Source organism: Electrona antarctica, assembly GCF_951216825.1.
Source record: "Electrona antarctica genome assembly, chromosome: 15".
NCBI classification, from domain to species: Eukaryota; Metazoa; Chordata; class Actinopteri; order Myctophiformes; family Myctophidae; genus Electrona; species Electrona antarctica.
This window is the reverse complement of record NC_136796.1, coordinates 44420100-44443474: the sequence shown is the minus strand read 5'-3', so window position 1 is coordinate 44443474 and position 23375 is coordinate 44420100. Positions and strand designations below refer to the sequence as shown.

Here is a 23375-nt window from a genome sequence, read left to right as displayed (position 1 = left end):
CCCTCTCAAGAGTTAAAGATCTATAAGGGTCCATTTGGTTACCAACTCTCCTTACCTGCGGGGACCACCTGGAACCTCCTCAGGGACCACTGGTTGAAAACCACGGACTTACAGTTGGGTGCCACCGATATTGTCCCTTATCATTTGACCCATTTAGGCCTGACCTCAACATTTTTAAAAATCCTTCTAAATCCTCCATTTTTCTGAAATAAATATTTTCACGACTTTTCAAAAATAGCAGACCTACAAGCTCGTAGCGTGCCACTCGGTGGCGCGCTATGAGCTTGTAGATCTGCTATTTTTCAATAGCTAAATTATAACAATGTTTAAAACACCAAAAGGGGTTCCCGCCCAAAATGGGTTAACTATCCTTTTGCGCAGATCACGCAAACCTCAGCAAAAAGAAAAGGACAATATCGATGGCCTCCAACTGTATAGCTTATATATGATGATGATGGATCACGATGCACTGTGAGCTTGTAGGTCAGCCATTTTGGATTTTTTTTTTGTTTGTAACGTTTTGGAAAATGTTTGCCTATAATGGCATGCCGAAAGGGATTTGCAAGTGGTTAACTGCGCACAGGTGCACCTCATGCTGAGAGTGAGAGTAGATTAGCTTCCCTCGTCCAACACCCCCCAAGTTTGCAGTTATGCAACTAAATATTTAATGGAGGTATATATAACAGTGACTGTCAAAACACATTCGAGTTGTTTTTCTCGTCCGTTTCCCCAAGCGTTCAACATTAAAGTTAAACAAACAAGGGCTCGAGAGCGGTGCTTTAGGTCTATAAGAGAGAGAGCCTCGAGGCAATTCAAAATCATTACCCTCGTAAAAATGGGGGGGGGGAAATAAATATGATCTAGAAAGCCACTGTAGACAGTGCCACGGAAAACAAAAACGATGCTGCGGCATCAATATTTCATCACCAATTTCAATTTCCATCTATCTTCTGTATTCTATTTTCTCACGGAGGGAGGGAGAGAGGGCAGAACGTGGGATGTTTAAAGATAGTTTACCATGACCCTGCATTCCATAGAGTGCAGCCTCTATGCAGCGTCTGTGAGCAGTTTAACGCAGCATGCATGCATACAGGCAGACGGAACAACGTTCCCCTGGGGACGCCGTTCCCTCTCTCTGCAATGCTTTTAAGTCAACCAAAGAGACGTCTACAGGAAGCGAACACTTACACCATACAGTAGCGATTTCCTCCGGTTATGGACACTAAATAGACCGAAGACATGAAAGGAGTTGTTCTAAACCGAGCTAGTGTTATATAAAACATTTAATTTCCATATTTTGACGAGGACATGATTTGCTAAGAGTTGTATTTGAAACGCACACTCTCAGAATTACCAGATTAATAATAGTCGATAATAATCCCCTTTAATATGAGTAATTCATTCTGCTCCTTTAAATCAGCTGTCTCTCTCCATGTCAACACCCCTTCACTCTCATTCGCTGCCAGCTAACTCACTCACGCCCACATTCAACCAGGTGTTCCTTTTAATTAAGCAGTCACTACCATAGACATATAAAGGTATAGACGCCCCTTTCCAGCTCTGGAGCATATATGTGCTCAAAGGGAGGGCAAAACGTTCCCGAGATTCCTTGCGAAGCAACCGCGGAAAAGAGCGTGCGTCACACAGAGCGCATGTTTGGGTCTGATAAGTCCCGGGAAAAGATGCGCTGTGATTGGCCAGTAATCACTTGAGTGGCAAGCGTGACGTGACGTGCCTTCCACACTTCCGGCGTACTTCCTCTCCCAGTGTAAATTCTTCCGCCTTCCTCCTTCAACACGCATCGTTCCAACGAATTGCAGTGGCCGATGAGGCATCTATTTTTTTTAAATATCTATGGTCACTACTCTGTCTTCAGATAGTGTGACATGACGTCTGGTAGGGCATTAAGCAACTAGTCGACTAGTTTACTAGTCGACTAGTAAATCCACTAGTCGACCTTATTGGTACTAGTTGACTAGTTAAAAAATAATACAAAATAAAAAAGTTTTTTTTTTCTTTTTTCCCCCGATTTTGTAGGCCTCAAGATCAGGTAGATTATAGTTATAGTCACCAATGTACACAGTTTTTAAATGTACAAATATGTATTTAAAAAAAAAAAAAAAAAGAAAAGGTATATATATATTTTTTTTTACATAATAGGTAGTTAAACAACTAGTTGACTAGTAAACTAGGCAACTAGTCAACTAGTAAAAATGACTAGAAGTGAATGCCCTAGCGTCTGGTAGCTCGGTAGCTGTGTCTCGGTGAACAGATAATCTGGGATATCACATGAGCAGAGCCACACCGCCATACTAAATACAATAGCTTTGCAATAAATGATTAATGGTCAATCTGAGCCGAAGAGTCTTAATGAAATGTAGCTTGGCAGAGATTTTCTTCCATGTCAGATCTCCACATGTACTGTACTGTAGTCTACTCAGCAACAGAAGAATACAGTAGGGATTCAGGTTGGAAATTGGCAAAGTCACCATTGAAGGCGTTCCCAAAGGGAAATGGCCTCGATTGGCACTCCTCCAGCAAGAAGCGATTAAATCCTCATCCTTTAAGTGACTCGGCTCCCAGGGAACCTCCACTCAGCAGTTTTACATCTGGGAGACTGGGCGTCCAATCAAAGACCAGTGCTGGCACTGTCTGTGAAGGAGAATTCATTCAGAATCCAATTTATTTATTTACACATTATCGACAAAAAAAACAATATACATATAAATGTTCAGGTGAGAAGAGATACAGTGGAGGTAAAGTCGGACTTGATGCACTTCACCGTAACTCGGCTTTAGCAATCATGTCTGTAAAGCCTAGCAAAGTGTAAGACAACAAAAAATAAAGACACGTCGGCTCATCTTGGGCATAGCTTTCATGGCTGAACACAGTCACATATGGTAGACCAGCTGCCATTAATAAATACTAATGGATTCCCTCAGCGTATATATGAATATGAATCGAAGGCCATGTGCAGAACTGTCATGAACATGTCTCCTGCTCGGGATGGAAACTTTATTACATACATAGTTTCATTACATTATTTATTGTCTCAGCAGGACTGCTCGGGGTCCTGGCGCAGGCTTAACATATAGTACAGTTGTATCTGTACAGCTGAATATGCAAGAGGGGCAGCGAAAAGGGACTGGTGGTGAGTTTCTGATGTAAAAACCCCAAAATGAAACAATCAGGAGTAGAGAATCGAATGCACAATATTCTGGCTGATATTGATATTGGATAATATGCAGGGTCAAATCGGCCGATACTGATATCATTATTATTATATATCTCTGCTGTCGGGAGGAAACCACCTAACTCCAAAATGTTCATTTTTCAGGAAATGAAAAATATAAAATTTTCAGGAAATGAAGAAAACCTTATATTTTAAAAAAAAAAGCAAATTTGGTGTTGTGACTTTATATATTGTCAATTACTTGCATGAGAAGGAGAGAGGTGGCGGAGTTAGCTGCTTTAGCAGACAGTTGGAGGGTCCAATGGAGTTAAGAGGTTTTGTCCAAAGCACTTTTTACTACTTTCCATTGGTTAAATATTAACACACAGACACAGTGCTATAGAGAGTATGCGCATGCTTAAAGTGAATGGCACATCGAGTGGCAAAACGAGTGGCAAAGCAACAGGCAAAGTGAGTTTAACATTGTTTAATGTTGTTTAATGCAATCAGATATGACTTTTCTGTGTGGATGTATCGGCTGTCAAGGCCAGAAAGTAGTTTTTTGCCACTCAGTAGACGTTCCTGCATAACTTCCTGGTTTGATGATGATGTCACGCGCATACCCTCTATTGAACACAGGGTGTTCAATAGCACTGATTTATGCAAAAAAAACTCAACAAATGGAGTTATGAGGTTTCCTCCCGACAGCAACGATATAATATTTATATTGAACTCATTGCTGATTTTGTTTTTGTTTTCACGTCACTCATTCGTCTCACTCGTCAACACAGTATCAGTCAATATTGGTGAAAAGAATATCGGTAAATATCGGTAAATATCGGCGAAACAATATCGGAATTATTTTGATATCAGTTCAATACCGCAATTTAATTTTGAATGAAATATCGTCCGATATCGATATGCTAGCGATAATATCGTGCCTCACTAAACAGGAGATTGAATGTTATAAATCTACGAGCCCCCGAAGGTGAGTTTAATGGCGGGCTGCAGAGTTAATTGTGTGAGTCAGCCGCTCAGCTCATTTAGAGATTAGCCTTCAGTAAACACCGCGAAAAGCACAACTCCACAGAAAACAAATGGAATGCGAGCAGAAACAAGCTGTACTTTTTACAGGCTAGCTGCAATGATTTCTGTGCAGTAAAAGAACGATATTGCCTTTCAAAGCCTGCAGTGGACAGGCGTTATTTATTGAGAGCTGTCTTACTCATTCAATCAATATTCTCATCCAAAATAATGTCTAAGTGGAGGCTGGTTATTGACTCTTGAGAGTTAACCCATTTTGGGTGGGAACCCCTTTTGATGTTTTAAGCATTATATTATGCTTTAGCTGTGGGAAAAAAGCAGATCTACAAGCCCATAGCGCGGCACTCGCTACAAGCTTGTAGGTGTGCTATTTTTGAAAATGTAGTGCAAATCTTTGAATATATATTCTTTCAGAGCCAACGTTTTTAACTCACATCTTTGCTTCTGGGGTGTCCCTGGAACAACACATTTTCAGATGGAGGTCGGCGGCCAATTACATATAATAATCTTGGGGGAACGACCGACATAGAAACATAGGGTTTTTCAGAAAACTGTCAGGATTTAGAAGACATTTGTAGAATCGTTCCCAGGTCTAAATGGGTTAATAATATACTCAGTATATTAGAGCTGAGCCTCAGAGTGGATCTACGGCATTAGAACAATAACGGATGGCAGCTTCTGCATATTACAACTACACACACACGTCTGAAAACAATCTGCTTGGCCAACAAAGTTACCCTATACCAAGTTGTTACTTCATACGGACTGGTGGCACTGCAGGCAGGCAGGTCAGATTTTTCACTGCATTGTCATGAATGAAGAGTGCAGTTCAATATCTTGATTATGAATATGCAGGGCATGAACTCAGCAGGCCTCTTCACATGAATAACAATACCGTGGGTTCTGAGGGTTGTTCACAATTCAAGATATAAAATGTACAATCTTTCCTCTGTGGAAAAATCTAGAGGTCAAAGTATAAAAAAGACATCAGGGAAGAAAGGTTGAAAGGTTGACAAGCTTGTGAATGTAAAGGTGAGAGGTCTAATGATAACGATGTAACTTTACTACAATCTCAGGTAGTTCATGTACATCGTTAAATATCAGGGGAATCTATGCTTAAGTGTAGCTGCTCAGGAAGCTGAAGAGGCATCTGGAAACAGGACGGTTCCACTTCCTGGTTTAATCCCCAGCTCGTCCTTGCATTGGTGCATTGCAGCTTCAGTGGCCTTGTGGTTAGAGTGTCCGCCCTGAGTCTGGGAGGTCGGGGGTTCGATCCCCGGCCGGGTCATACCAAAGACTCTAAAAATGGGACCCAGTGCCTCCCTGCTTGACACTCAGCATCAAGTGTTGGATTGGGGGGGTAAGTCCCTGCGACATACTAGCGTCATGTCCAGGGGGTGTACTTGTGCATCAAGCTCCCTCATGGCTACAGAAACAGGAGATAGGCTCCTATAGCTGCCCCTATGGGCCTCATGGCTCGGCAAGGCTACTTACTCGTCCTTGCATTGTGTAAAAGTGATATATATATTTTTTTATCCCACGATTTTGTAACCCATTTTTCACCCCTGTGTCAGTTATCTAATGTGATCCTGGGCTCTACACACCCTCCGCCAACCTAGTCCCCATATATGGGGGACATGGGGAGAGCAACGGACTTGAACTCATGCTTCCTTCATGCCTGAGTGACCAAGTTGCTCCTTTACACCTGACAGGGGGGAGTTTCCCTGGTTGGACGTAGCGCGTGGAAGGAACACGTTATTCCAACCAGTTCCTTTCCCCTCCATCAGGAGCCCCGGCTGGCCAGGGGGAGGCAGTTTAGAGACCAGGATTACTGCATGTTTTTTGTGAGGGTACCTACCCTAGGGGACACGGGGAGAACATGTAAAAGTGATCTTGCGTAAGACACTGGACCTCTAACTTCTCCCGACAAGCAGGTTTGGTACCTCGCATGGCTGCCTCTGCCATTGGTGTGTGAATAGGTGAATGTGATGCGTGCATTTCATGCATACAGACGAGAAAAGCACTACATAAATGCAAGACCTTTCACGGTCTTACATTGTGTGGCTCCATTCATGTGTGTCTTTGGCCGACAGGGAAAAGGAATTCATTTATTTCTCATCTATGTATTTTTTTTCTTTTTTCCCCCCTTTATTTACCCAGGATAGTACAGTTGGAGGCCATCGATATTGTCCTTTTCTTTTTGCTGAGGTTTGCGTGATCTGCGCAAAACCCCTTTTGGTGTTTTAAACATTATGTTATAATTTAGCTATTGAAAAATAGCAGATCTACAAGCTCATAGCGCGCCACCGAGTGGCGCGCTACGAGCTTGTAGGTCTGCTATTTTTGAAAAATCGTGAAAATATTTATTTCAGAAAACTGGAGGATTTAGAAGGATTTTTTTAAATTTTGAGGTCAGGCCTAAATGGGTCAAATGATAAGGATTAAGGGACAATATCGGTGGCACCCAACTGTAGCTGAGCACAAGTGGTCATTTTCAGCAACACCTTGCACATAGAGACACACAGACACACACACACACATATTGATCTTTATACGTCTCCCCCAGACGGTGACCCGCGACAGTGGCAAAAGGAGAATGAATTATGGAATTTATCTATAAACCCGTCAGGGGGGGTATCTGTTCAGCCCAGCAGACAAAAATTCAATATTTGATCCAAAAACGTGCCCCAGACGGCCAGACCTGCACAGAAAGATGGAAAGTTCACTCACAAGCAGCCAGCAGGCTTCCTGACAACAGGGAGTTGAAGATACAATCTAACCTGCAAGGTCCTCTGTGATGATACGAAATCAATATGGCCAGATAATGGATATTTCCCCCCTCTCTAATCCGCCCCCTCTCAAATCTCTCATGTCTCTCTCAAATCTCAGGCCATTCGCCTTACCTCCTCAATCATTGAGGCTCAAATGTATTAACCCATTTTGGGCGGGAACCCCTTTTGGTGTTTTAAACATTATGTTATAATTTAGCTATTGAAAAATAGCAGATCTACAAGCTCATAGTGCGGCACCGAGTGGCGCACTACGAGCTTGTAGGTCTGCTATTTTTGAAAATGTGGCACAAATCTTTGAATATATATTCTTTCAGAGTGAACGTTTTTAACTCAAATCTTTGCTTCTGAGGGGTTCCTGGAACAACATATTTTCAGATGGGGGTCGGCGACCAAATACATATAATTTTTGGGGTCCTTGACATGAAATATTGACGTCAGGCCTAAATGTATTAAAGCGCTTTAGCCACATTGACTGTGTTACTTAAACACCCCATTCCATCTATCCTTCCTCGGCTCGCTCCTTTTTTCCCCCTCCGCACCGAAAAGCTCACAACACCACGCCAGGGTTCAAGTGGTTATTAACATTCTCTGACTCTCGGAGGCAAATACTTTATCATTCTGAAAAAGAAAAAAAAACAGAAGAGGAAGGCAAAAGAGTGGAAACAAAAGTGTTTGTCTACATTTGTGTTTATTATTATTCAGTGCATTGGTGCCCTTTTTATTACACGTTTCTCTTTCGGTGTTGGTGAGTCCACTACGAAATAAACAGGAAACTATACTGTGAGTTTGTCAAGTTTGCTTGTTTTCTAAAAAGAAAAAGGGGGTCGTGTCACAATGAAAAGGAAAACACACTGAAATAACTACAACACAGAACGTCTCTGTACAAAGGACTACTAAAAAAAGCATCATGTTTTAAAATAGACCAATAGACCAAAATGTGCCATACTAAACTAAATATGCTTGTTTTGAGGGACAGTGCGTACGGAAATCACATGAGGTTAAACTTTGATTCCTTAATTCGGGACTTATTTGCACGACATTACGGTTTTGTCTGTAAACACGAAAGCATAAAAGAAGCATATCATTTCATTTACAAAAGCTCTCTGGTATTGTATCGTGCCTTAAAAGGGGCAGTAGGAATTAACTTAAGTAACTAACTAGGCCGAATCCAGAGCTGTGGCTTCTGCCATTTGTTGCCATTCACGCAAGTGAGTTTCTCAATTTGCATGTGCTTTATTGCCAATCACGGCCACTCACCAATCAACCTTAATTAAGCCAGAACCTGGCCTGTTTGGAGACATTACCAAGCTGCCTTTTGCTCCCACCTCTGTGGGCGAGTACACACTGCCCCCTTTGGTAGGAAGGTAGAAATAAATCAGAAATGGAATGGATGAACGCAAGGATTATACTGTAAAGAGATGCCACTGCCAACCATGCCCAGCAGAATTGCTGCAAAGCTATGGTGATTGAAATGCTCCGAGATCTGCCTAATACAAAAAAACATGGAATTACACCAGCTAAAAATGTAGAATACTCACAGAAATAATTAAATAAATAGTGAACATAAAATCTTGTCTTTGCAATATAAGGGTGTCTCTTCTGCCATGATAAGGTCCTCCTATGAGGTGACACACAAACAACAACAACAACAACAATAATAATAATAATAATAAAGACAACAACTAAAATAAACTCAAAAACATGGGAAATATCATTCACCAGATTATCAAGTCAAAACATCAAAAGAGAGAAAGACTCAATTGGCCCCCTTGCTTTGATAAAATCAATCTTTTTTACAGATGAATTGAAAAAATATTTTTAACACTGAGTGGGAGAATAAAATAAACTTTTTTGCTGTACAAGAGATGACACAAAACTATGTCGATCATTAGAATTTTAAGAGGGATATCCTCGATGCTCTGACGGCGTACTGTCCCAAGAAGAATCACCCACAACCCCTATCGTAATGCCGAGTAGCTACAAAATTTCATCTCCAAAGGTCACCAATTAGGACGGTAAGAAACTCTGTAGAAAAATATGAATAAAGTACCAGCAATTCTCAATAAGTTTAAAAGACCAAATGCCCCCTTGAAAAATTTCTTTAAAATCTCCAGACAAATTGGAGAGAGAGAGAGGAACAAATTTACAAATGCAGTTAAGGTTTACTTTATTTCACTTTTAGGAAAAAAATAATAATATTGAAATCCGTCCAGTGGTTTGTGGTTCGGCTTTTTTGGCCGTCCAGTGGGTTCGGCTTTTGGCAGTGTGCGGAAACAGGAGAGGGGGATTGTGGGGAATCCTGGTTAAGTCTCGTGAGAGAGAGAACTCCTTCGGTCTCCTTCCGTAGACATCAAGAGGTGCAGAGGTCAAAGGTTCATAGTTCAAAGTTGAAACGTGTTCCCTGTGCTGTAGTATGGCGCGTGTGTGTGTGTGTGTATGTCCAAGGCAGTGCAGTTGGGTGTGTGTGTGTGTGTGTGTGGGGGGGGGGGTGTGGGAGTGCTCTGAGATAAAAGTGGGAATGGTGACACAAGTGGAGAGGGAGAGGTCGGAGAGAGAGAGAGAGAGAGAGAGGGGTGTGACTGCATGTTCCATGTCGCCCAGGCCAGGTCGTTGTCGTTGCACCCCAGCTTAAAAGAAATGAACAAAGACAAGGGAAAGAGAGGTAGAGAGTGAGAGAAAGATCTTCAGCAGATTAAACTTATATATATACAAGCAAACCTCCATTCAAGCGCTCAGGAATAGAGAGTATGCGCATGCTTAAAGTGAATGGCACATCGAGTGGCAAATCGAGTGGCAAAGCAACAGCCAAAGTGAGTTTAACATTGTTTAATGTTGTTTAATGCAATCTTGTGTGGATGTATGGGCTGTCAAGGCCAGAAAGTAGTTTTTGCCACTCAGTAGGCGTTCCTGCATAACTTCCTGGTTTGATGATGATGTCACGCGCATACTCTCTATGGCGAGCGTGAGAAAAAGCAGAAAGGCCAAAATATGCGAGGACTTTTAAGTGGAACCACACCCGTGTCATGTCAACATGCGATGTCTCGGTCTTTGAAAAAGTAGGAGACTATAACAGAGAGCGGAAAATGCAAGGAAGGGCCCCCCCGAGGCCAGCAGGGGCCTGCATGGGCGCAAGCAAGCAAGCCAGGAGTAAAGATGGTGTTGTTTAGGATGAGATGGGAGGGATGAATGAATGCAGGACGGCTGAGGGAGGGATTGTTAGGTGGTGGTGGTGGTGGTGGTGGTGGGGAAGGGAAGGGTTCTCAGACTTCACCCTGATGTAAACACAGTGAAGTTGATTGAATGTCTAAGTAAAACAAAGCCAGCGCTCGCTCGCAAAGCAATAATGGGAACGCCGTGCCGATTCTTCCCGGAGAGGGCACTTCTCTTCCCCTTCGGGCGAGGCGCAGAGCGAGCACGGGGCCGAGGCAGAGGAGCTAGGCAAGGCATGCAGTTGTGTTTACATACCGCCCTGGCAGCTGGCTAAACAGCGCCAGACTCCCACAGCCCCGGACGCCTACGACTTGCACAAACAAGGCCGCAATTAAAGCCACATGGGCACCGACTATTTAACATACCTCATGCTGCGATGCCTCGTTTCATGTTGGGAGTACGTGTGAGTGCGCTGTTATAAGAAAGATCCCTGCAGCTAAGTGTTTGGTTCTGCATTGATTTGGAAGCGATGCAGCAATAAGGGGGTCTTGTCAGCAAAGTGCAGATGTCGTGCAGCTGACTCATATTACTGATGATTGTAACAGAGCCCCTGCTTTTGATCATCTCCGTCAACATTGTTTACCCTTGCTCTGTTTATGTCTCTGCTGGAACACTTTGCATGTCATTGTATAAACTGGTAATTGCTTTGCTGTTGCAAATTAGGCTGGCGACTGCTACCATTACCTCCTCAATAGGTCATTATGGATTCATTTAGTGCAATGTATTGTGTTTAACCGCGCTGTGCTCTTGATAAACCCCTTGGGATGTTTTTTTTTTTTTTTTTTTTTTAAGCAACCCAGTTGGAGCTCATGTGTCGTCGGCGGCGGGGTAAGAGGGCACATCCAGCCACATCAAAAACACAGCTACTTTTTATGTATGTGATGTATTGCCATGCTTAAGTTTTTTTTGTTCTTGCTTATTGTAAGTCGCTCTGGATTAAGAGTGTCTGCTATGCTTGATGTGTCTTGCTATAGCTGATGAAATGTTCTGATGAATTCATGCAAAAATAACCAATGATCCATTTTTTCTTTCTTATTTTGTTCATTTAATTACATTCTTTTTTTTTTCTCCATGTCTATTGTTTGTCAGTATTTGCTAGCCTGTTTCGTACGTGCTTTATTGTTGAATTGAATGTAGGTGATTTATAATTTGTCTGTCTTAAAAAAGGGACGCTACAATGTAAGGATATGACAAGCACATATGTGTGTATACTGTAAATCAATGTTCCCTAATAAATAAACATGTAAAAAAAAGAGCGTCTGCTAAATGCCTACATTGTAAATTGTAAAACCCCACAGTACCAAATAGTTGGTGTGTGTGATTTATTTAACAGTGGCACAGTTAGCAAGTTAACAGTTCTTAAACTGATTTACAGGGCAGAGGAAGGGCAGTATAACCCCCCCCCCCCTCTCCACTGTTAATCTAGTCTGTGTCCATTTGTCTCAGAGAATGAGCTTCAACCATTTCATACATACTGCTGCCCCTAGTAGCAGCAAAGCTTCGTCTCCAGTCTCCCACGTGTCAAGGAAGAGATCTGAGCAGCAAGGGGATTGCTGTCTGAGAGCACTGAGCAGTGATGGGTAGTGCACAAGACGCACGTACGCACGCACGCACGCACGCACGCACGCACGCACGCACGCAGTGGAGGGAGGTGAGGAGTAGAGTGGATGCAGCTACAACATGCACTAGAGATGGATGTTAATGGAGCAGAGGCAAAGAGACTCACTAAAGCCGAATATTATGCTTTCATTAAAAAAATAAATGGGTCATTTTTGTCAAGCGACGTTTTCACCGAAGCATATAGAGAGCTTAAATAACCGTACCACTGTCATTGTGCATTCGCAGCTTTAGCCACATATCGAACGAAAACATAGGCCATTTTCTTCTCTTTTTCCGTTTTTCTTCCGTCTTCCACAGTCTTTAAAACGTTAACCGGAATTAACTGGCTATAAACGTCATTGCATGAGTAAGAATACAGGGACTTTTGCATCAATGAATACAACTCTTACAAAAGTATAATTAAAACATGACCTATCTCAAGCAGGTTACCGTGCTGAAATTAACCAAATCTAATGTCAAGCAGTATAATTACCATGAGTCATTGTCAATAGAGAGTATGCACATGCATAAAGTTAATGGCAAATCGAGTGGCAAATCGAGTGACAAAGTGAGTTTAATTCCGTTTAACATCGTTTAATGCAATCAAATACTACTTTTCTGTTTAGATGAATGGGCTGCGAAGGCCAGAAAGTCGTTTTTTTTTTTGTGCATAACTTCCGGGTTTGATGATGATGTCACGCGCATACCCTCTATAGCCTAAACATGCCAGACCAGCGGTATGATCCCACAAAAAACCCCAAGGGCCCTCTCCTTTTCCCCCACTACACCAAATCTCTCTCTCTAAAATAGCTGGTGTGGTTAAAACCCATTCTGGGCGGGAACTAGAGTTCTCAATCTCTGCCCGAACCCGGCCCGGCCCGACATTTTCGGGTAGGGCCGGGCCCAAAATGCACGACAATTAGTCGGGCCGGGCCGAGCCTCGGGCTCTGTGATTTTCCGTGATTTCTTTTTTTTTAATAATTTATTATAACAAAAATAACAATTCTGTTGTTTGTGTAATGTATTTATTTAATATGAAGAGGGCTGAGCTGGTGAATGTTGGCGATTAACTTTTACAGTTTAGGCTATTATATGTGACTGAAGGAGGAGGAGGCGATGATCAGCAGCAGCGCACCAAAGTGACAAAATAGAACGGTGGTTGTTGAACTTGCTACCGCTGGCTGGCCTCTGGTTTGCCAACCAAATGAGCTGCTTACTGCTCAGCATCAACTATATAACTTAAGTTAACTTGCCATATGCTTAAATGTTTTATAAGACCATCGATTCATCCGCAATAGCTCGTTTTGGAAACGTCGGGGCTTAACGACGGTCTCGTTGAACCCAGCTGGGTGAATAAGCTAAATTAGGCTACCTAATCAACGTCACCACGGTAAATGCTCCATATAACTATGAAAGCGCCTGCATACACGTAATATAGTTACATGATGACCAAGCAATGTTACAGTCACACTGTAGGCTGGTTTACAAATCGTATCGCAGCGCGCTGTTACGCTATTTAATTTCCCCAACGTAGCGCAGCGCGCCACGTTGTGTGCCCACTGCCCAAAATAAAAGATCTGCAAGCTATCGACAGACTCGACACGCCATCGAGCGGCATGTTGATGGTTTGTATGTCTGTTATTTTGGTTAGGCAACGCACATTACGCGGCGTGGTATGTGGGTTTGAGAGGCAATGATTAATGTAAACTATACAGTAACCTAGTAGATTATAGCCAAGTTGACAATTGTCATAATATTGTATAGCTCTGTTCGGGACTGTTGCAACGGTGAATGATGAAAAAGTTGCACTTTGTTAACGGGACAGTAGCCTATTGGACATAATTAACTGCGTCACTTCAGAGGATCGCTGCTACTTTGATTCAGAAGATGTTTACTCACCCCTGGAAATTGCTGGAAACCATTAGAATGTTGGAAATGGAACATTATCAGCCAATTAACGTGAGTTACATAAATCCTTTATTTCGGCGACTAGACTATTAGTGCGTTCTCTGACAGTACGGTCGTCTCAATAATCCACGGCGCCGCGGCCATAGTGGCATTTTTCTTTTTCCTTTTTTTTCTCTTTTTTTTCACTCGGGCTTTTTCGGGTTTTCGGGCCTGACATTATGGTAATTGTTAGGGTCGGGCCGGGCCTCGGGCCGACCCAGTTAGGGTAGGGTAGGGCCGGGCCTTAATTTTCAGGCCCGATGAGAACTCTAGCGGGAACCCCTTTTGGTGTTTTAACTAAGCATTATGTTATGCTTTAGCTATTGAAAAATAGCAGATCTACAAGCTCATAGCGCGCCACCGAGTGGCGCGCTACGAGCTTGTAGGTCTGCTATTTTTGAAAAATCCAGTGTGTGTATCTCAGCTGGGCGGGATGTGGAGGAGGAGTGTACCAGTGTGTGTACAGTAACTCACCTGGGCGGTAGGGATGTGGAGGAGGAGTGTACCAGTGTGTGTACAGTAACTCACCTGGGCGGTAGGGATGTGGAGGAGGAGTGTACCAGTGTGTGTACAGTAACTCACCTGGGCGGTAGGGATGTGGAGGAGTGTACCAGTGTGTGTACAGTAACTCACCTGGGCGGTAGGGATGTGGAGGAGTGTACCAGTGTGTGTACAGTAACTCACCTGGGCGGTAGGGATGTGGAGGAGTGTACCAGTGTGTGTACAGTAACTCACCTGGGCGGTATGGATGTGGAGGAGTGTACCAGTGTGTGTACAGTAACTCACCTGGGCGGTAGGGATGTGGAGGAGGAGTGTACCAGTGTGTGTACAGTAACTCACCTGGGCGGTAGGGATGTGGAGGAGCGTGTCTCACTCTGGGGTGATCTCTGTCTCCTGGTGCACCACCACTTTGGTTACGGACATGTCGGGGTGTTGCTCCTTGGCCTCCTTAATGGCCTGGGCCAAAGCCTGAGAGGTGGAAGAAGAAAGACAGCCACTTAAAGCTGCTACTGTAAAAGCAATATTATGTCAAAACTTTTTTTTATTATTTATTTTTATTATTATTATTTTTAGACAGCCAGACATGGGTAGTCTCTGTGACACATCTTTGGGCCACAATCTGCATTCAAAGATTTTCCTAGAAGCTTTGCCATTGGCTTTTGCCTGTCTACTTCCTGATTGTCATTTCGACTGTTTTTTTTTTTCTCCGACCAATGGCAAAGCTTCTAGGAACATCTTTGAATGCAGATTGTGGCCCCTAGATGAAAATGGATTTTACTTTCTAATTTCTGACATTATTTCAAGGACGTTGCTTTGACGTGCTTATAATGAAGTGCCACGACAGTTTGAAAGTGGTTAAACAGAACATAATTAATGACATACTATGCATGTGGAAAAACACCTACTTGTTATGCAAACCCAATTGCCCCTCTCTGAAGTTAAGTCAATACACAATAAAAAAAACAACAACCCATGTACAATATGATCAGTCACACTAAACCCGACCCCTGCAAACACTATCACAGCACATTATCATAACGGAGGTCAAGTGGTGGACAGCGAAGCCCACAGGCTCCACAGACTCCATTAAATCCTTTCGCAAATTTCATTATGGCACAAATGAGCTTACGTTTAGCGTGGAAAAATGATTTTGCTAACTCAATCTGAGAGGGCAAAGAGAGCCGAGAGCTGATGAATTACGGTTCCTCACCTTATCGTGATCGATCTCTGTGTCGCCGGTGATAACGATCCTCTTCTCAATGCGCGTCTCAGAGATTCCACCTTTCACCGTCTGTGGGAGGAGCAGAGGATGTGAGAACAGAGGATGTGAGAACAGAGGATGTGAGAACACACTCACACAAGGAGCGAGACATTTTGGCTTTTCTTTCCAGCCAAAACTAAAAAATTCACCCAGCAAACAGGCATCGTAATGTTTAGCATCTACATTGAGATGAAAAACATTACAGTGGGATTACTTCAAGACTGTCAAGGCAATTAAAGCAAGTGAATGATCAACAGACTATCTTCAAAATAATGATTTAAAGCTGCGATCCATTATGTCCCATCCAGAATCTAGACCCAGGTCTCCCACACGAGGGCTGGAAGTTCTACTGCTGAGCTAAGAGTAGTGCCAGTAGTGTTTCTAATCAAAGGTCAGGTCAATAACGCATTATAAGCGCATTATAATGCACATTATAACACTCGTTATAAATGTTTATAATTAGACATTACTTATAACAAAGAAACTTTATAATTGACTAAGTCATGGTAGTTATACCAGTAACTGAGGGCGAGAAGCGCACATCCGCCCTGGGTGACAGCAGACTGCTGGGCAAGCGCTGGCGCTTTGGCATGGGGGATGTTGTCAGATCAACATATGGAATGAATTCTGTACTGGCCCTATATGGAGCATGTCTTGAGTGTACAGGGTTTGATGAGGTCAGATCAACATATGGAATGTCAGAACAGGTCAGCTCAATATATGGGTTGAGTTTACAGAGTTTGATGAGGGCCCAGGTAGGGCCGGGCCTTAACTTTCGGGCCTGTTGAGAACTCTAGTTTTCGCCGGGCGCCGGGCGTGGCTGCACTAATAACTTTGGGGCAGGCCCCGTCTAGAGTTTGAATGGACAGGTATTAGTCAAAAGGGAGACATCGAAGAGGAAGGATGGATGGGGAAGGATCAACACATGGAATGTCAGAACAGGTCAGCTCCACTGAGCACCACTGACATACTGTAGAAACATAGTTTTTTTTTAGGATTTAGAACAAAGTCATTTTTTTCTTTTAGAATCGGCCTCAGGTCTAAATGGGTTAAAACTTGGTGGTCAACAATGGGGACATGATCGATATGGCGTACAGTAATAATACAGCATGCAGTGCAGCATGACAGGTCATTTCCTCTCATTGATTTCCTATCGATCGTTGCCGTGGGAGCATGCAGCGAGTGGTCAGAGAGAGGGGCTGACGGACGGACCTTGGTGATCTGGGTGGTGGTGGTGGTGCTGACTGTCTCTGAGGTGATGGTCTGGGCGCTCAGCAGCACTCCTCCAGACTCCCCCCCGGCCAGGCTGTCCATGGGCTGCGGGACAGAAATCTTTGCAGTGTTAGACGAGGACCTGTCACTGCATGGCTCACAGGCAGCGTCGGTCTGAATGAGTGTGTGGTGGGCATTGTTTTTTAGGACAGTGGTTCTCAGAGTGGGGGGTCCGGCCGGACCCTCGGGGGTCCTTGAGGTGGTTCCAGGGGATCCCCAGCGAAATGTGTTAAATATACTGTAGCATCGAAATCAGTTAAAACTACTTTAAAGAATTTTTTTTGTGGCTTTCGCCTTTATTTTTATTTATTTTTTATAGAGGGATAGGTATACAGTAGGGTAGGCTGACAGGACACGGGGAGAGAGATGAAGGGATGAGACGCAAAGGCCGTCTGGAGCCCGCGGCACACTGCCAGACTGGATTACCAGCCAAGGTGCCTGGCCGGCTACGCCAGCCGCCCGAGCCCACTTAAAACTGCTTTAATCCTATATAATACACCGGCTATCCCATTTACAGTTCCCGTCCGCATTGTGAGCATGTAGATTGGCTATTTTCATAAAGGCTTGAGAAAGATGCAACGCAAATCTTGTATGGGGTGTCACTGGCACAGACATTTTCAGATGGGGTGCGAACAATAAGGCACTGGAGCAGCTCAGACGATTTAGGCCCTTATTTTATTATTGATGTGTCAATTACATCTTCGTCAGGTCCTGACGAAGATGTAATTGACACATCGAAACGTTGTCGCTTTTTACCTGCACCCTGTTATAATAAACTAAGGGCCTAAATCGTCTGAGCTGCTCCAGTGCCTTCTTGTTCGCATGTTATCTGTCCTGCTCCTGAGATGCACCAGACTGGCCTGCTATAGGCTAGAGGCTCCTGAGATGCACCAGACTGGCCTGCTATAGGCTAGAGGCTCCTGAGATGCACCAGACTGGCCTGCTATAGGCTAGAGGCCTCTGAGATGCACCAGACTGGCCTGCTATAGGCTAGAGGCTCCTGAGATGCACCAGACTGGCCTGCTATAGGCTAGAGGCTCCTGAGATGCACCAGACTGGCCTGCTATAGGCTAGAGGCTCCTGAGATGCACCAGACTGGCCTGCTATAGGCTAGAGGCGCGGCTGGAACTCCCTTCTACATTTTCAGATGGGGGTCCGCGGACAAATGCATATTCTTTTGGGGGTCCTACAACATGAAGACGGTCGAGAGCCAGTACTGTTGTAGGCACTGCGGTTCCCAGAAATCCACTCACCTGCGCAGACTCGTACATGATGGTCTTGGTCTCCGTATGCACAATTGGGACGTCTTTGTTGGCCACGGTTCCCCGCAGGGAGTTGGTGACGTCCGAGATGGTGATTGTCTGGGTCTTCATCAGGGGAGACTGCGAGGAAAGGGATCAGACATGCAGTCAGTAACAAAGGTAACCTGTTCTGACCCCCTAAGCTATCAGTCAAGCTAGAAACTCTGCTAAGGGTCTGTTTGAAGGAACCTGCATTATGACACAGCGATTTTATTCTGCCAATCATCTCTCTCCCCAATGTTGCGGCTGTGGTTTCATTCCCGTCCCGCCAGCATGCTGCTGGTGGTAAGCCAATTAAATCTAAACCAGCCGTCTATAGAGACAAAGAGGCACACTTACTGTAAACTGCTGCAATCACTTGAAACATGTTCAAACACAAAAAATAATGATTTATGAGAAGAACCGCATGCATGTTCAGTCCGAACTGAATAGACACCATGCATGCATTATCGGGCCATCTATGACTAGAATAAAAATGTTACATAATAATATCTGCTGAATATTTTGTGTAATGAAACAAGAATTAAAGTTAAAGGAGCATTCAGTGATTTGGGTGATTTGGAAAAAAACCTGGTCCACCCGGTAACAAGATGTGCACATGTATGCACACGCTCTACAGTGGGGGAAGTACAACAGACCAACAGCACGCGCACCAATGCCAGCCACACTCGATCATGATTGGAGGAAGGCACCTCTCATCCTGATTGGATGAAAGCTTTGCCACCCAAACCCAAACCGAAACTAGGGTTTTTTGACCCCAGGGGCTCACTGGGGACAGGGAGGAACTCCTTATATGGTCAGCACACTTTATAGTAGGGAGGATTATCCAAAAAATAAGAAAAAATAAGTGATAGTTGAATTAAGTGAAATCACTGAATGTGCCTTTATGGGTGAAAACAAAGTTCCACTGTGATGGTACAGAATGATCAATAATTGCAGTAAATCAAGAGGAGTCTCCCCTGAGGGCCAACATGATGTGACTTCCATAATGAGAGCCCTCCCGTGGGAACGAGCAGTCAATGAAGCCCCAGGCTAGCTCGCCAATTACCCACACGCCACTGATTAGATATGCAGATTATGCAGATCAGTACGTACAGTAAATTGCGTTCATTTTGCCCTGTTCATCTTTCATCTTCGACTTCTACATGCCATACAGAGATTTTGATTTGATAGTTATGTAGATCAGGGGTTCTCAACCCGTGGGTCGCGACCCCTCAGGGGGTCGCCAAATTATTTTGGGGGGTCCCCAAAATAAAAAAATTATAATATTTTTTTGTTGCAACTGAATAGCTGGAAAGTGGAAATGAAGAGTTTACATAATAGTACACATAGTACATGCATACACCTTCCCTAATGAGTATATCTGGTTTCAGTATTTATTTATGGTCTATTGTAGCAGTCAATTTATATTTGGGGTCGGCAGGGGGCGGGCGGGGGTCCCGAGACATTGCCAAAGCATTTCCGGGGGTCCCCGGCCAAAAACGTTGAGAACCCCTGATGTAGATCGTTTACATGTTGTTTTTTTTAAATACAGAGAAAGATGGGGATTTTTGACATCACGGTCATCTTCCATTAAGGGAAGCATACAGGTTTTCTGTGGAGTAAACTAGCATGGCTAAATGAGGATAGGAGCTAGATAGAATTCACTTAATATTTCAAAAGATAAATATCTGTTGAATCCCAAGCAGAGAAGGGAGAACCGTAAGTCTTTCTCCTTTCAAAGAATGATTCAATTTAATGGTAACTTTTGACATGTGGGTTGAATCTAATCCTCGCCTTAAAAGGACTTTATACCTACAGCTGGGAGTTCAGAGTCTTTTGAGATATTTGCCAGTCATTCTGCACAAATTCATCCTCGCCACAAGGTTAAACTGTGACTGATTATAATACCTTTAGCACCAACTCACATGGAACCTCTTGCATTGATCAAACTGTCTGCTACATTTGGAGACGTAAAAGAATGACCTTCACTTTGCCTCAAACCCTCAGACACAAGAGGCTCTTTCACAGATGCATGGATGCAATGGAGTGATTCTTTTAAAGGACCACTTCACCACTTTTCAACCTATCTTCATATAATCGGTCCTCACTAATAGTTCATGATAAAATGCCACAATTCCTTTCTACTCGGTCTGTGTCTCATAGGAGGGCTGTGGGCAGTTCAGAAACCCGTCCACCAGTGATATCATCGTTAGGCAGATTATATATACCCTGTTGGCCTGAATATAAGACTTTTTTTTTTTAAACGGGGTCGTATTATAATTGGGGACTAGACCAGTAGCGAAACTACCTGGCAGTGGGCCCCGGTGCAAATATTTTTTGTGGGCCCCCTAAAATATAATAATAATACTAATAATGTGCTGCGGGGGGGGGGGGGGGGGGGGGGTTCCGATGTAAAATGATGCGTAGCGCTTCATTGTACCAAATGCGTCTTTGAACTGTACCTAAGCGATCTGATAGTAAAATATTCAATCAATTTGCATGTTTCACTTTCAATCATTCTGTATCTGTGTATCTGTAGGACTGCAGGGCTGCAGCCTACAGGCTATCAGAAATGACTTTGGACAGAAAAAACTTTAGTTAAACTTGCAGAGTGACATTACTTTACCTGGGTTACATCTTCTGATAGTGCTGACATGACATAATAATCCCATCTAGTGTTTCATTAGCGCGACGGAACGTGACAGAATAGGCTACAGCTGAGCTATGTTGTGCTGCTGACAGGCAGCGCATGAACACAAACACACACGTTGAAACAAGGTGGTAAAAATACCAAGAAGGAGTGGACAGTGATGTCACTGTTATGCAACACGGAAGTAGTATGGACTTGAAGCTGTTTATAAACAAGCAATCAGTGACATCACTGACGAATCCTTGGTGTTACTCTTCCTGCGACCGATAGCCCCTGAAACCAGGCTTTCACCGTCGTCCTGACTCTTTTTTTTTCTTTTTCTTCCCCTTCATGGGCCCCTTGGGGGCGCTGGGCCCCGGTGCATCGCACCGGTTGCACCGTCGATAGTTTCGCTACTGGACTAGACTATTTGACATTCAATGTTCTTTTTCCACAAATGAGAAATGGGGGTCGTCTTATAATCAGAGTAGTCTTATATTCGGGACAATACGGGTATATTTAGAATTGTATTATCGTGAGAACGATGGCTTCCATTTTCACATTGCAACTTTTCAGTAATAGAAAGCCTGCAGTCTCCATTAGCTTGGACTCTCCCCATTGATGTCACTGGTGGACAGGTTTCTGAACTAGCCCACATCCCTCCTAAAAAGTGCAATGGTGGTGAAGTGGTCCTTTGAGCACAGACACATCAGACTTTAACATGGCATTTTAATCAAATATGGGGAGTTTTATGGGTGGGGTGGAGGGGGGTGGGGGGGGGAATCTGACCAAGAAAAAGCCTGCTGGCACCCCCTAGAGGCAGTGCTGCTTCTTACACACGACCAAATCGAAGTGGTTTGAACTGACCAACATTGGCGTCCATAGAACCCCACCACGCTCTCACAAGTGGAGCTAAAAATAACACATTTAAGTAGAAAGTGTCTATAAGCCGGGATGCGCTGGAGGAAAGGTTCACGAAAATGGTTAGGGTTCATCCCCCGGGCAGCGTGAACACGCTCAGCAACAGAAATCGATTTCAGACGGACGCGCGCCAGAGGGGCTAAACACTGATCAAAGCCAGGGAAGGCGAGGAGGATGTTTATGACAGCATTAAGTTGTTCGGTTCTGTTTTAACCCATTTAGACCTGAGGACGATTCTACAAATGTCTTCTAAATCCTGATTTCACAAAAAACCCATGTTTCTATGTCAGTCATTCTCAAACATTTTCATGTCAAGGACCCCCAAGATTATATGTAATTGGCCGCCGACCCCCATCTGAAAATATGTTGTTCCAGGGACCCCCCCACAAGCAATGATTTGAGTTAAAAACGTTGGCTCTGAAAGATTTTCCAAAAATAGCAGACCTACAAGGCTGCCGCAGAACTCGGTGCCGCGCTACGAGCTTGTAGATCTGCTATTTTTCAATAGCTAAAGTATAACATAATGCTTAAACCACCAAAAGGGGTTCCCGCCCAAAATGGGTTAATGAGCACATCTCACAAAAATCGAAATACACATGCACATTTGATGCATTTATTCATACATGACTACTCATGTCACAATTTACACCTATCAGGTTCAAATAAATGAATACTCAAAGTCTCACTGCAAGTAAATAAGAGAATAATATGAAACATAAGTGAGAAGGAATTAATGGCCTAAAATGAGAACAATGGAATCCACCAGAAGACAGCGAGAACTTGATTTAGGGCAGGTTTTCCTATAGTTCTAGAACAGTATCACAGTGAAAGTAACAGGCTTACAGGTCCCTGGTTTCTCAGAAAATCACCACATCATTGTTTTCAGGTTGTGAAAAGTGCACACAAAACAGATCACAACGCACACACGCAACAATGCACTATAGGAGTACATAGGACTTGCATGCACAGTCTGTCATGGTCAATTAAAACGCCCGCTGTTATGATGCAGTAAAGACACATTTTAGCCTCATTCAACGAGCCCACGCCTGTCACTGTTTCAAAGGGGTAAACATTATACTTTCCCAGAGTTATAGCAGATCCCATTCAGATCTTGTCCTAAAAATGAGCCTTTTGGGGCTCAGCGTTTCCCTGTCAATATTATTTATAAAGGCTCAGAGCACTGTCTTAACAACCTGACAGACCTGTAGAATTAAGACAAAAGGGAATTGTCCAGTGCACATTGTTTGAAGCTTAAACGTGAATAGAGTCTGTATACTGTACATGATATATCATACGGTAGGTACAAGTGGTTATTATGTCACTGTGCTGTTATAGGGACGGAGGAGGTTCAGTAAAGCCACTTGAACGGTACAAATATAATTTCAAAGGCATCAAACCTGGGATAGTTCAGATTATTCTGAGTGCAAACCTTGAAGACATAAGAGGGCCAGAAGAGCATAAAGAGTGACTACTAGGACAGCATGAGCCTTTTGGGGCCTCAGGAGAACTATAGTGTGACCCGTTGCAGGAAGAACAGATCTTAACTGCATGTCATTAGGCCATAATAGGCAAACTGCATGTAAATACAACGAAATACAAATATTCACTCCCCCAGGTTTTATACAGCCGTTTATACAGAGTTTTTGCACCGTGTACATAATGCTATGAGCTTTAAGTTTCAACATTCCAGGGTTCCGTTTTCTGAGTGGTTTTAGAGTTGAGAACTTTTCAAATGTGCAGTAAA

The 23375-nt window shown here is 43.5% G+C and overlaps 1 protein-coding gene across 1 annotated transcript in view; it reads right to left on the bottom strand.

The window, feature by feature from the left end:
* Window positions 1-7679: 7679 nt before the first annotated feature.
* LOC306938894 (protein 4.1-like) overlaps window positions 7680-23375 on the bottom strand; it is a 91214-nt gene continuing 75518 nt past the window's right edge. Inside the window, exons 21-25 of the mRNA XM_079523257.1 lie at window positions 18052-18180; window positions 16739-16843; window positions 15476-15556; window positions 14605-14733; window positions 7680-9635 (exon numbers count right to left, since the gene is read on the bottom strand). Of these exons, the coding sequence (XP_079379383.1) occupies window positions 14635-14733; window positions 15476-15556; window positions 16739-16843; window positions 18052-18180 (414 nt within the window). The 3' untranslated portion in view covers window positions 7680-9635; window positions 14605-14634. The remainder of the gene's footprint in view (window positions 9636-14604; window positions 14734-15475; window positions 15557-16738; window positions 16844-18051; window positions 18181-23375) is intronic.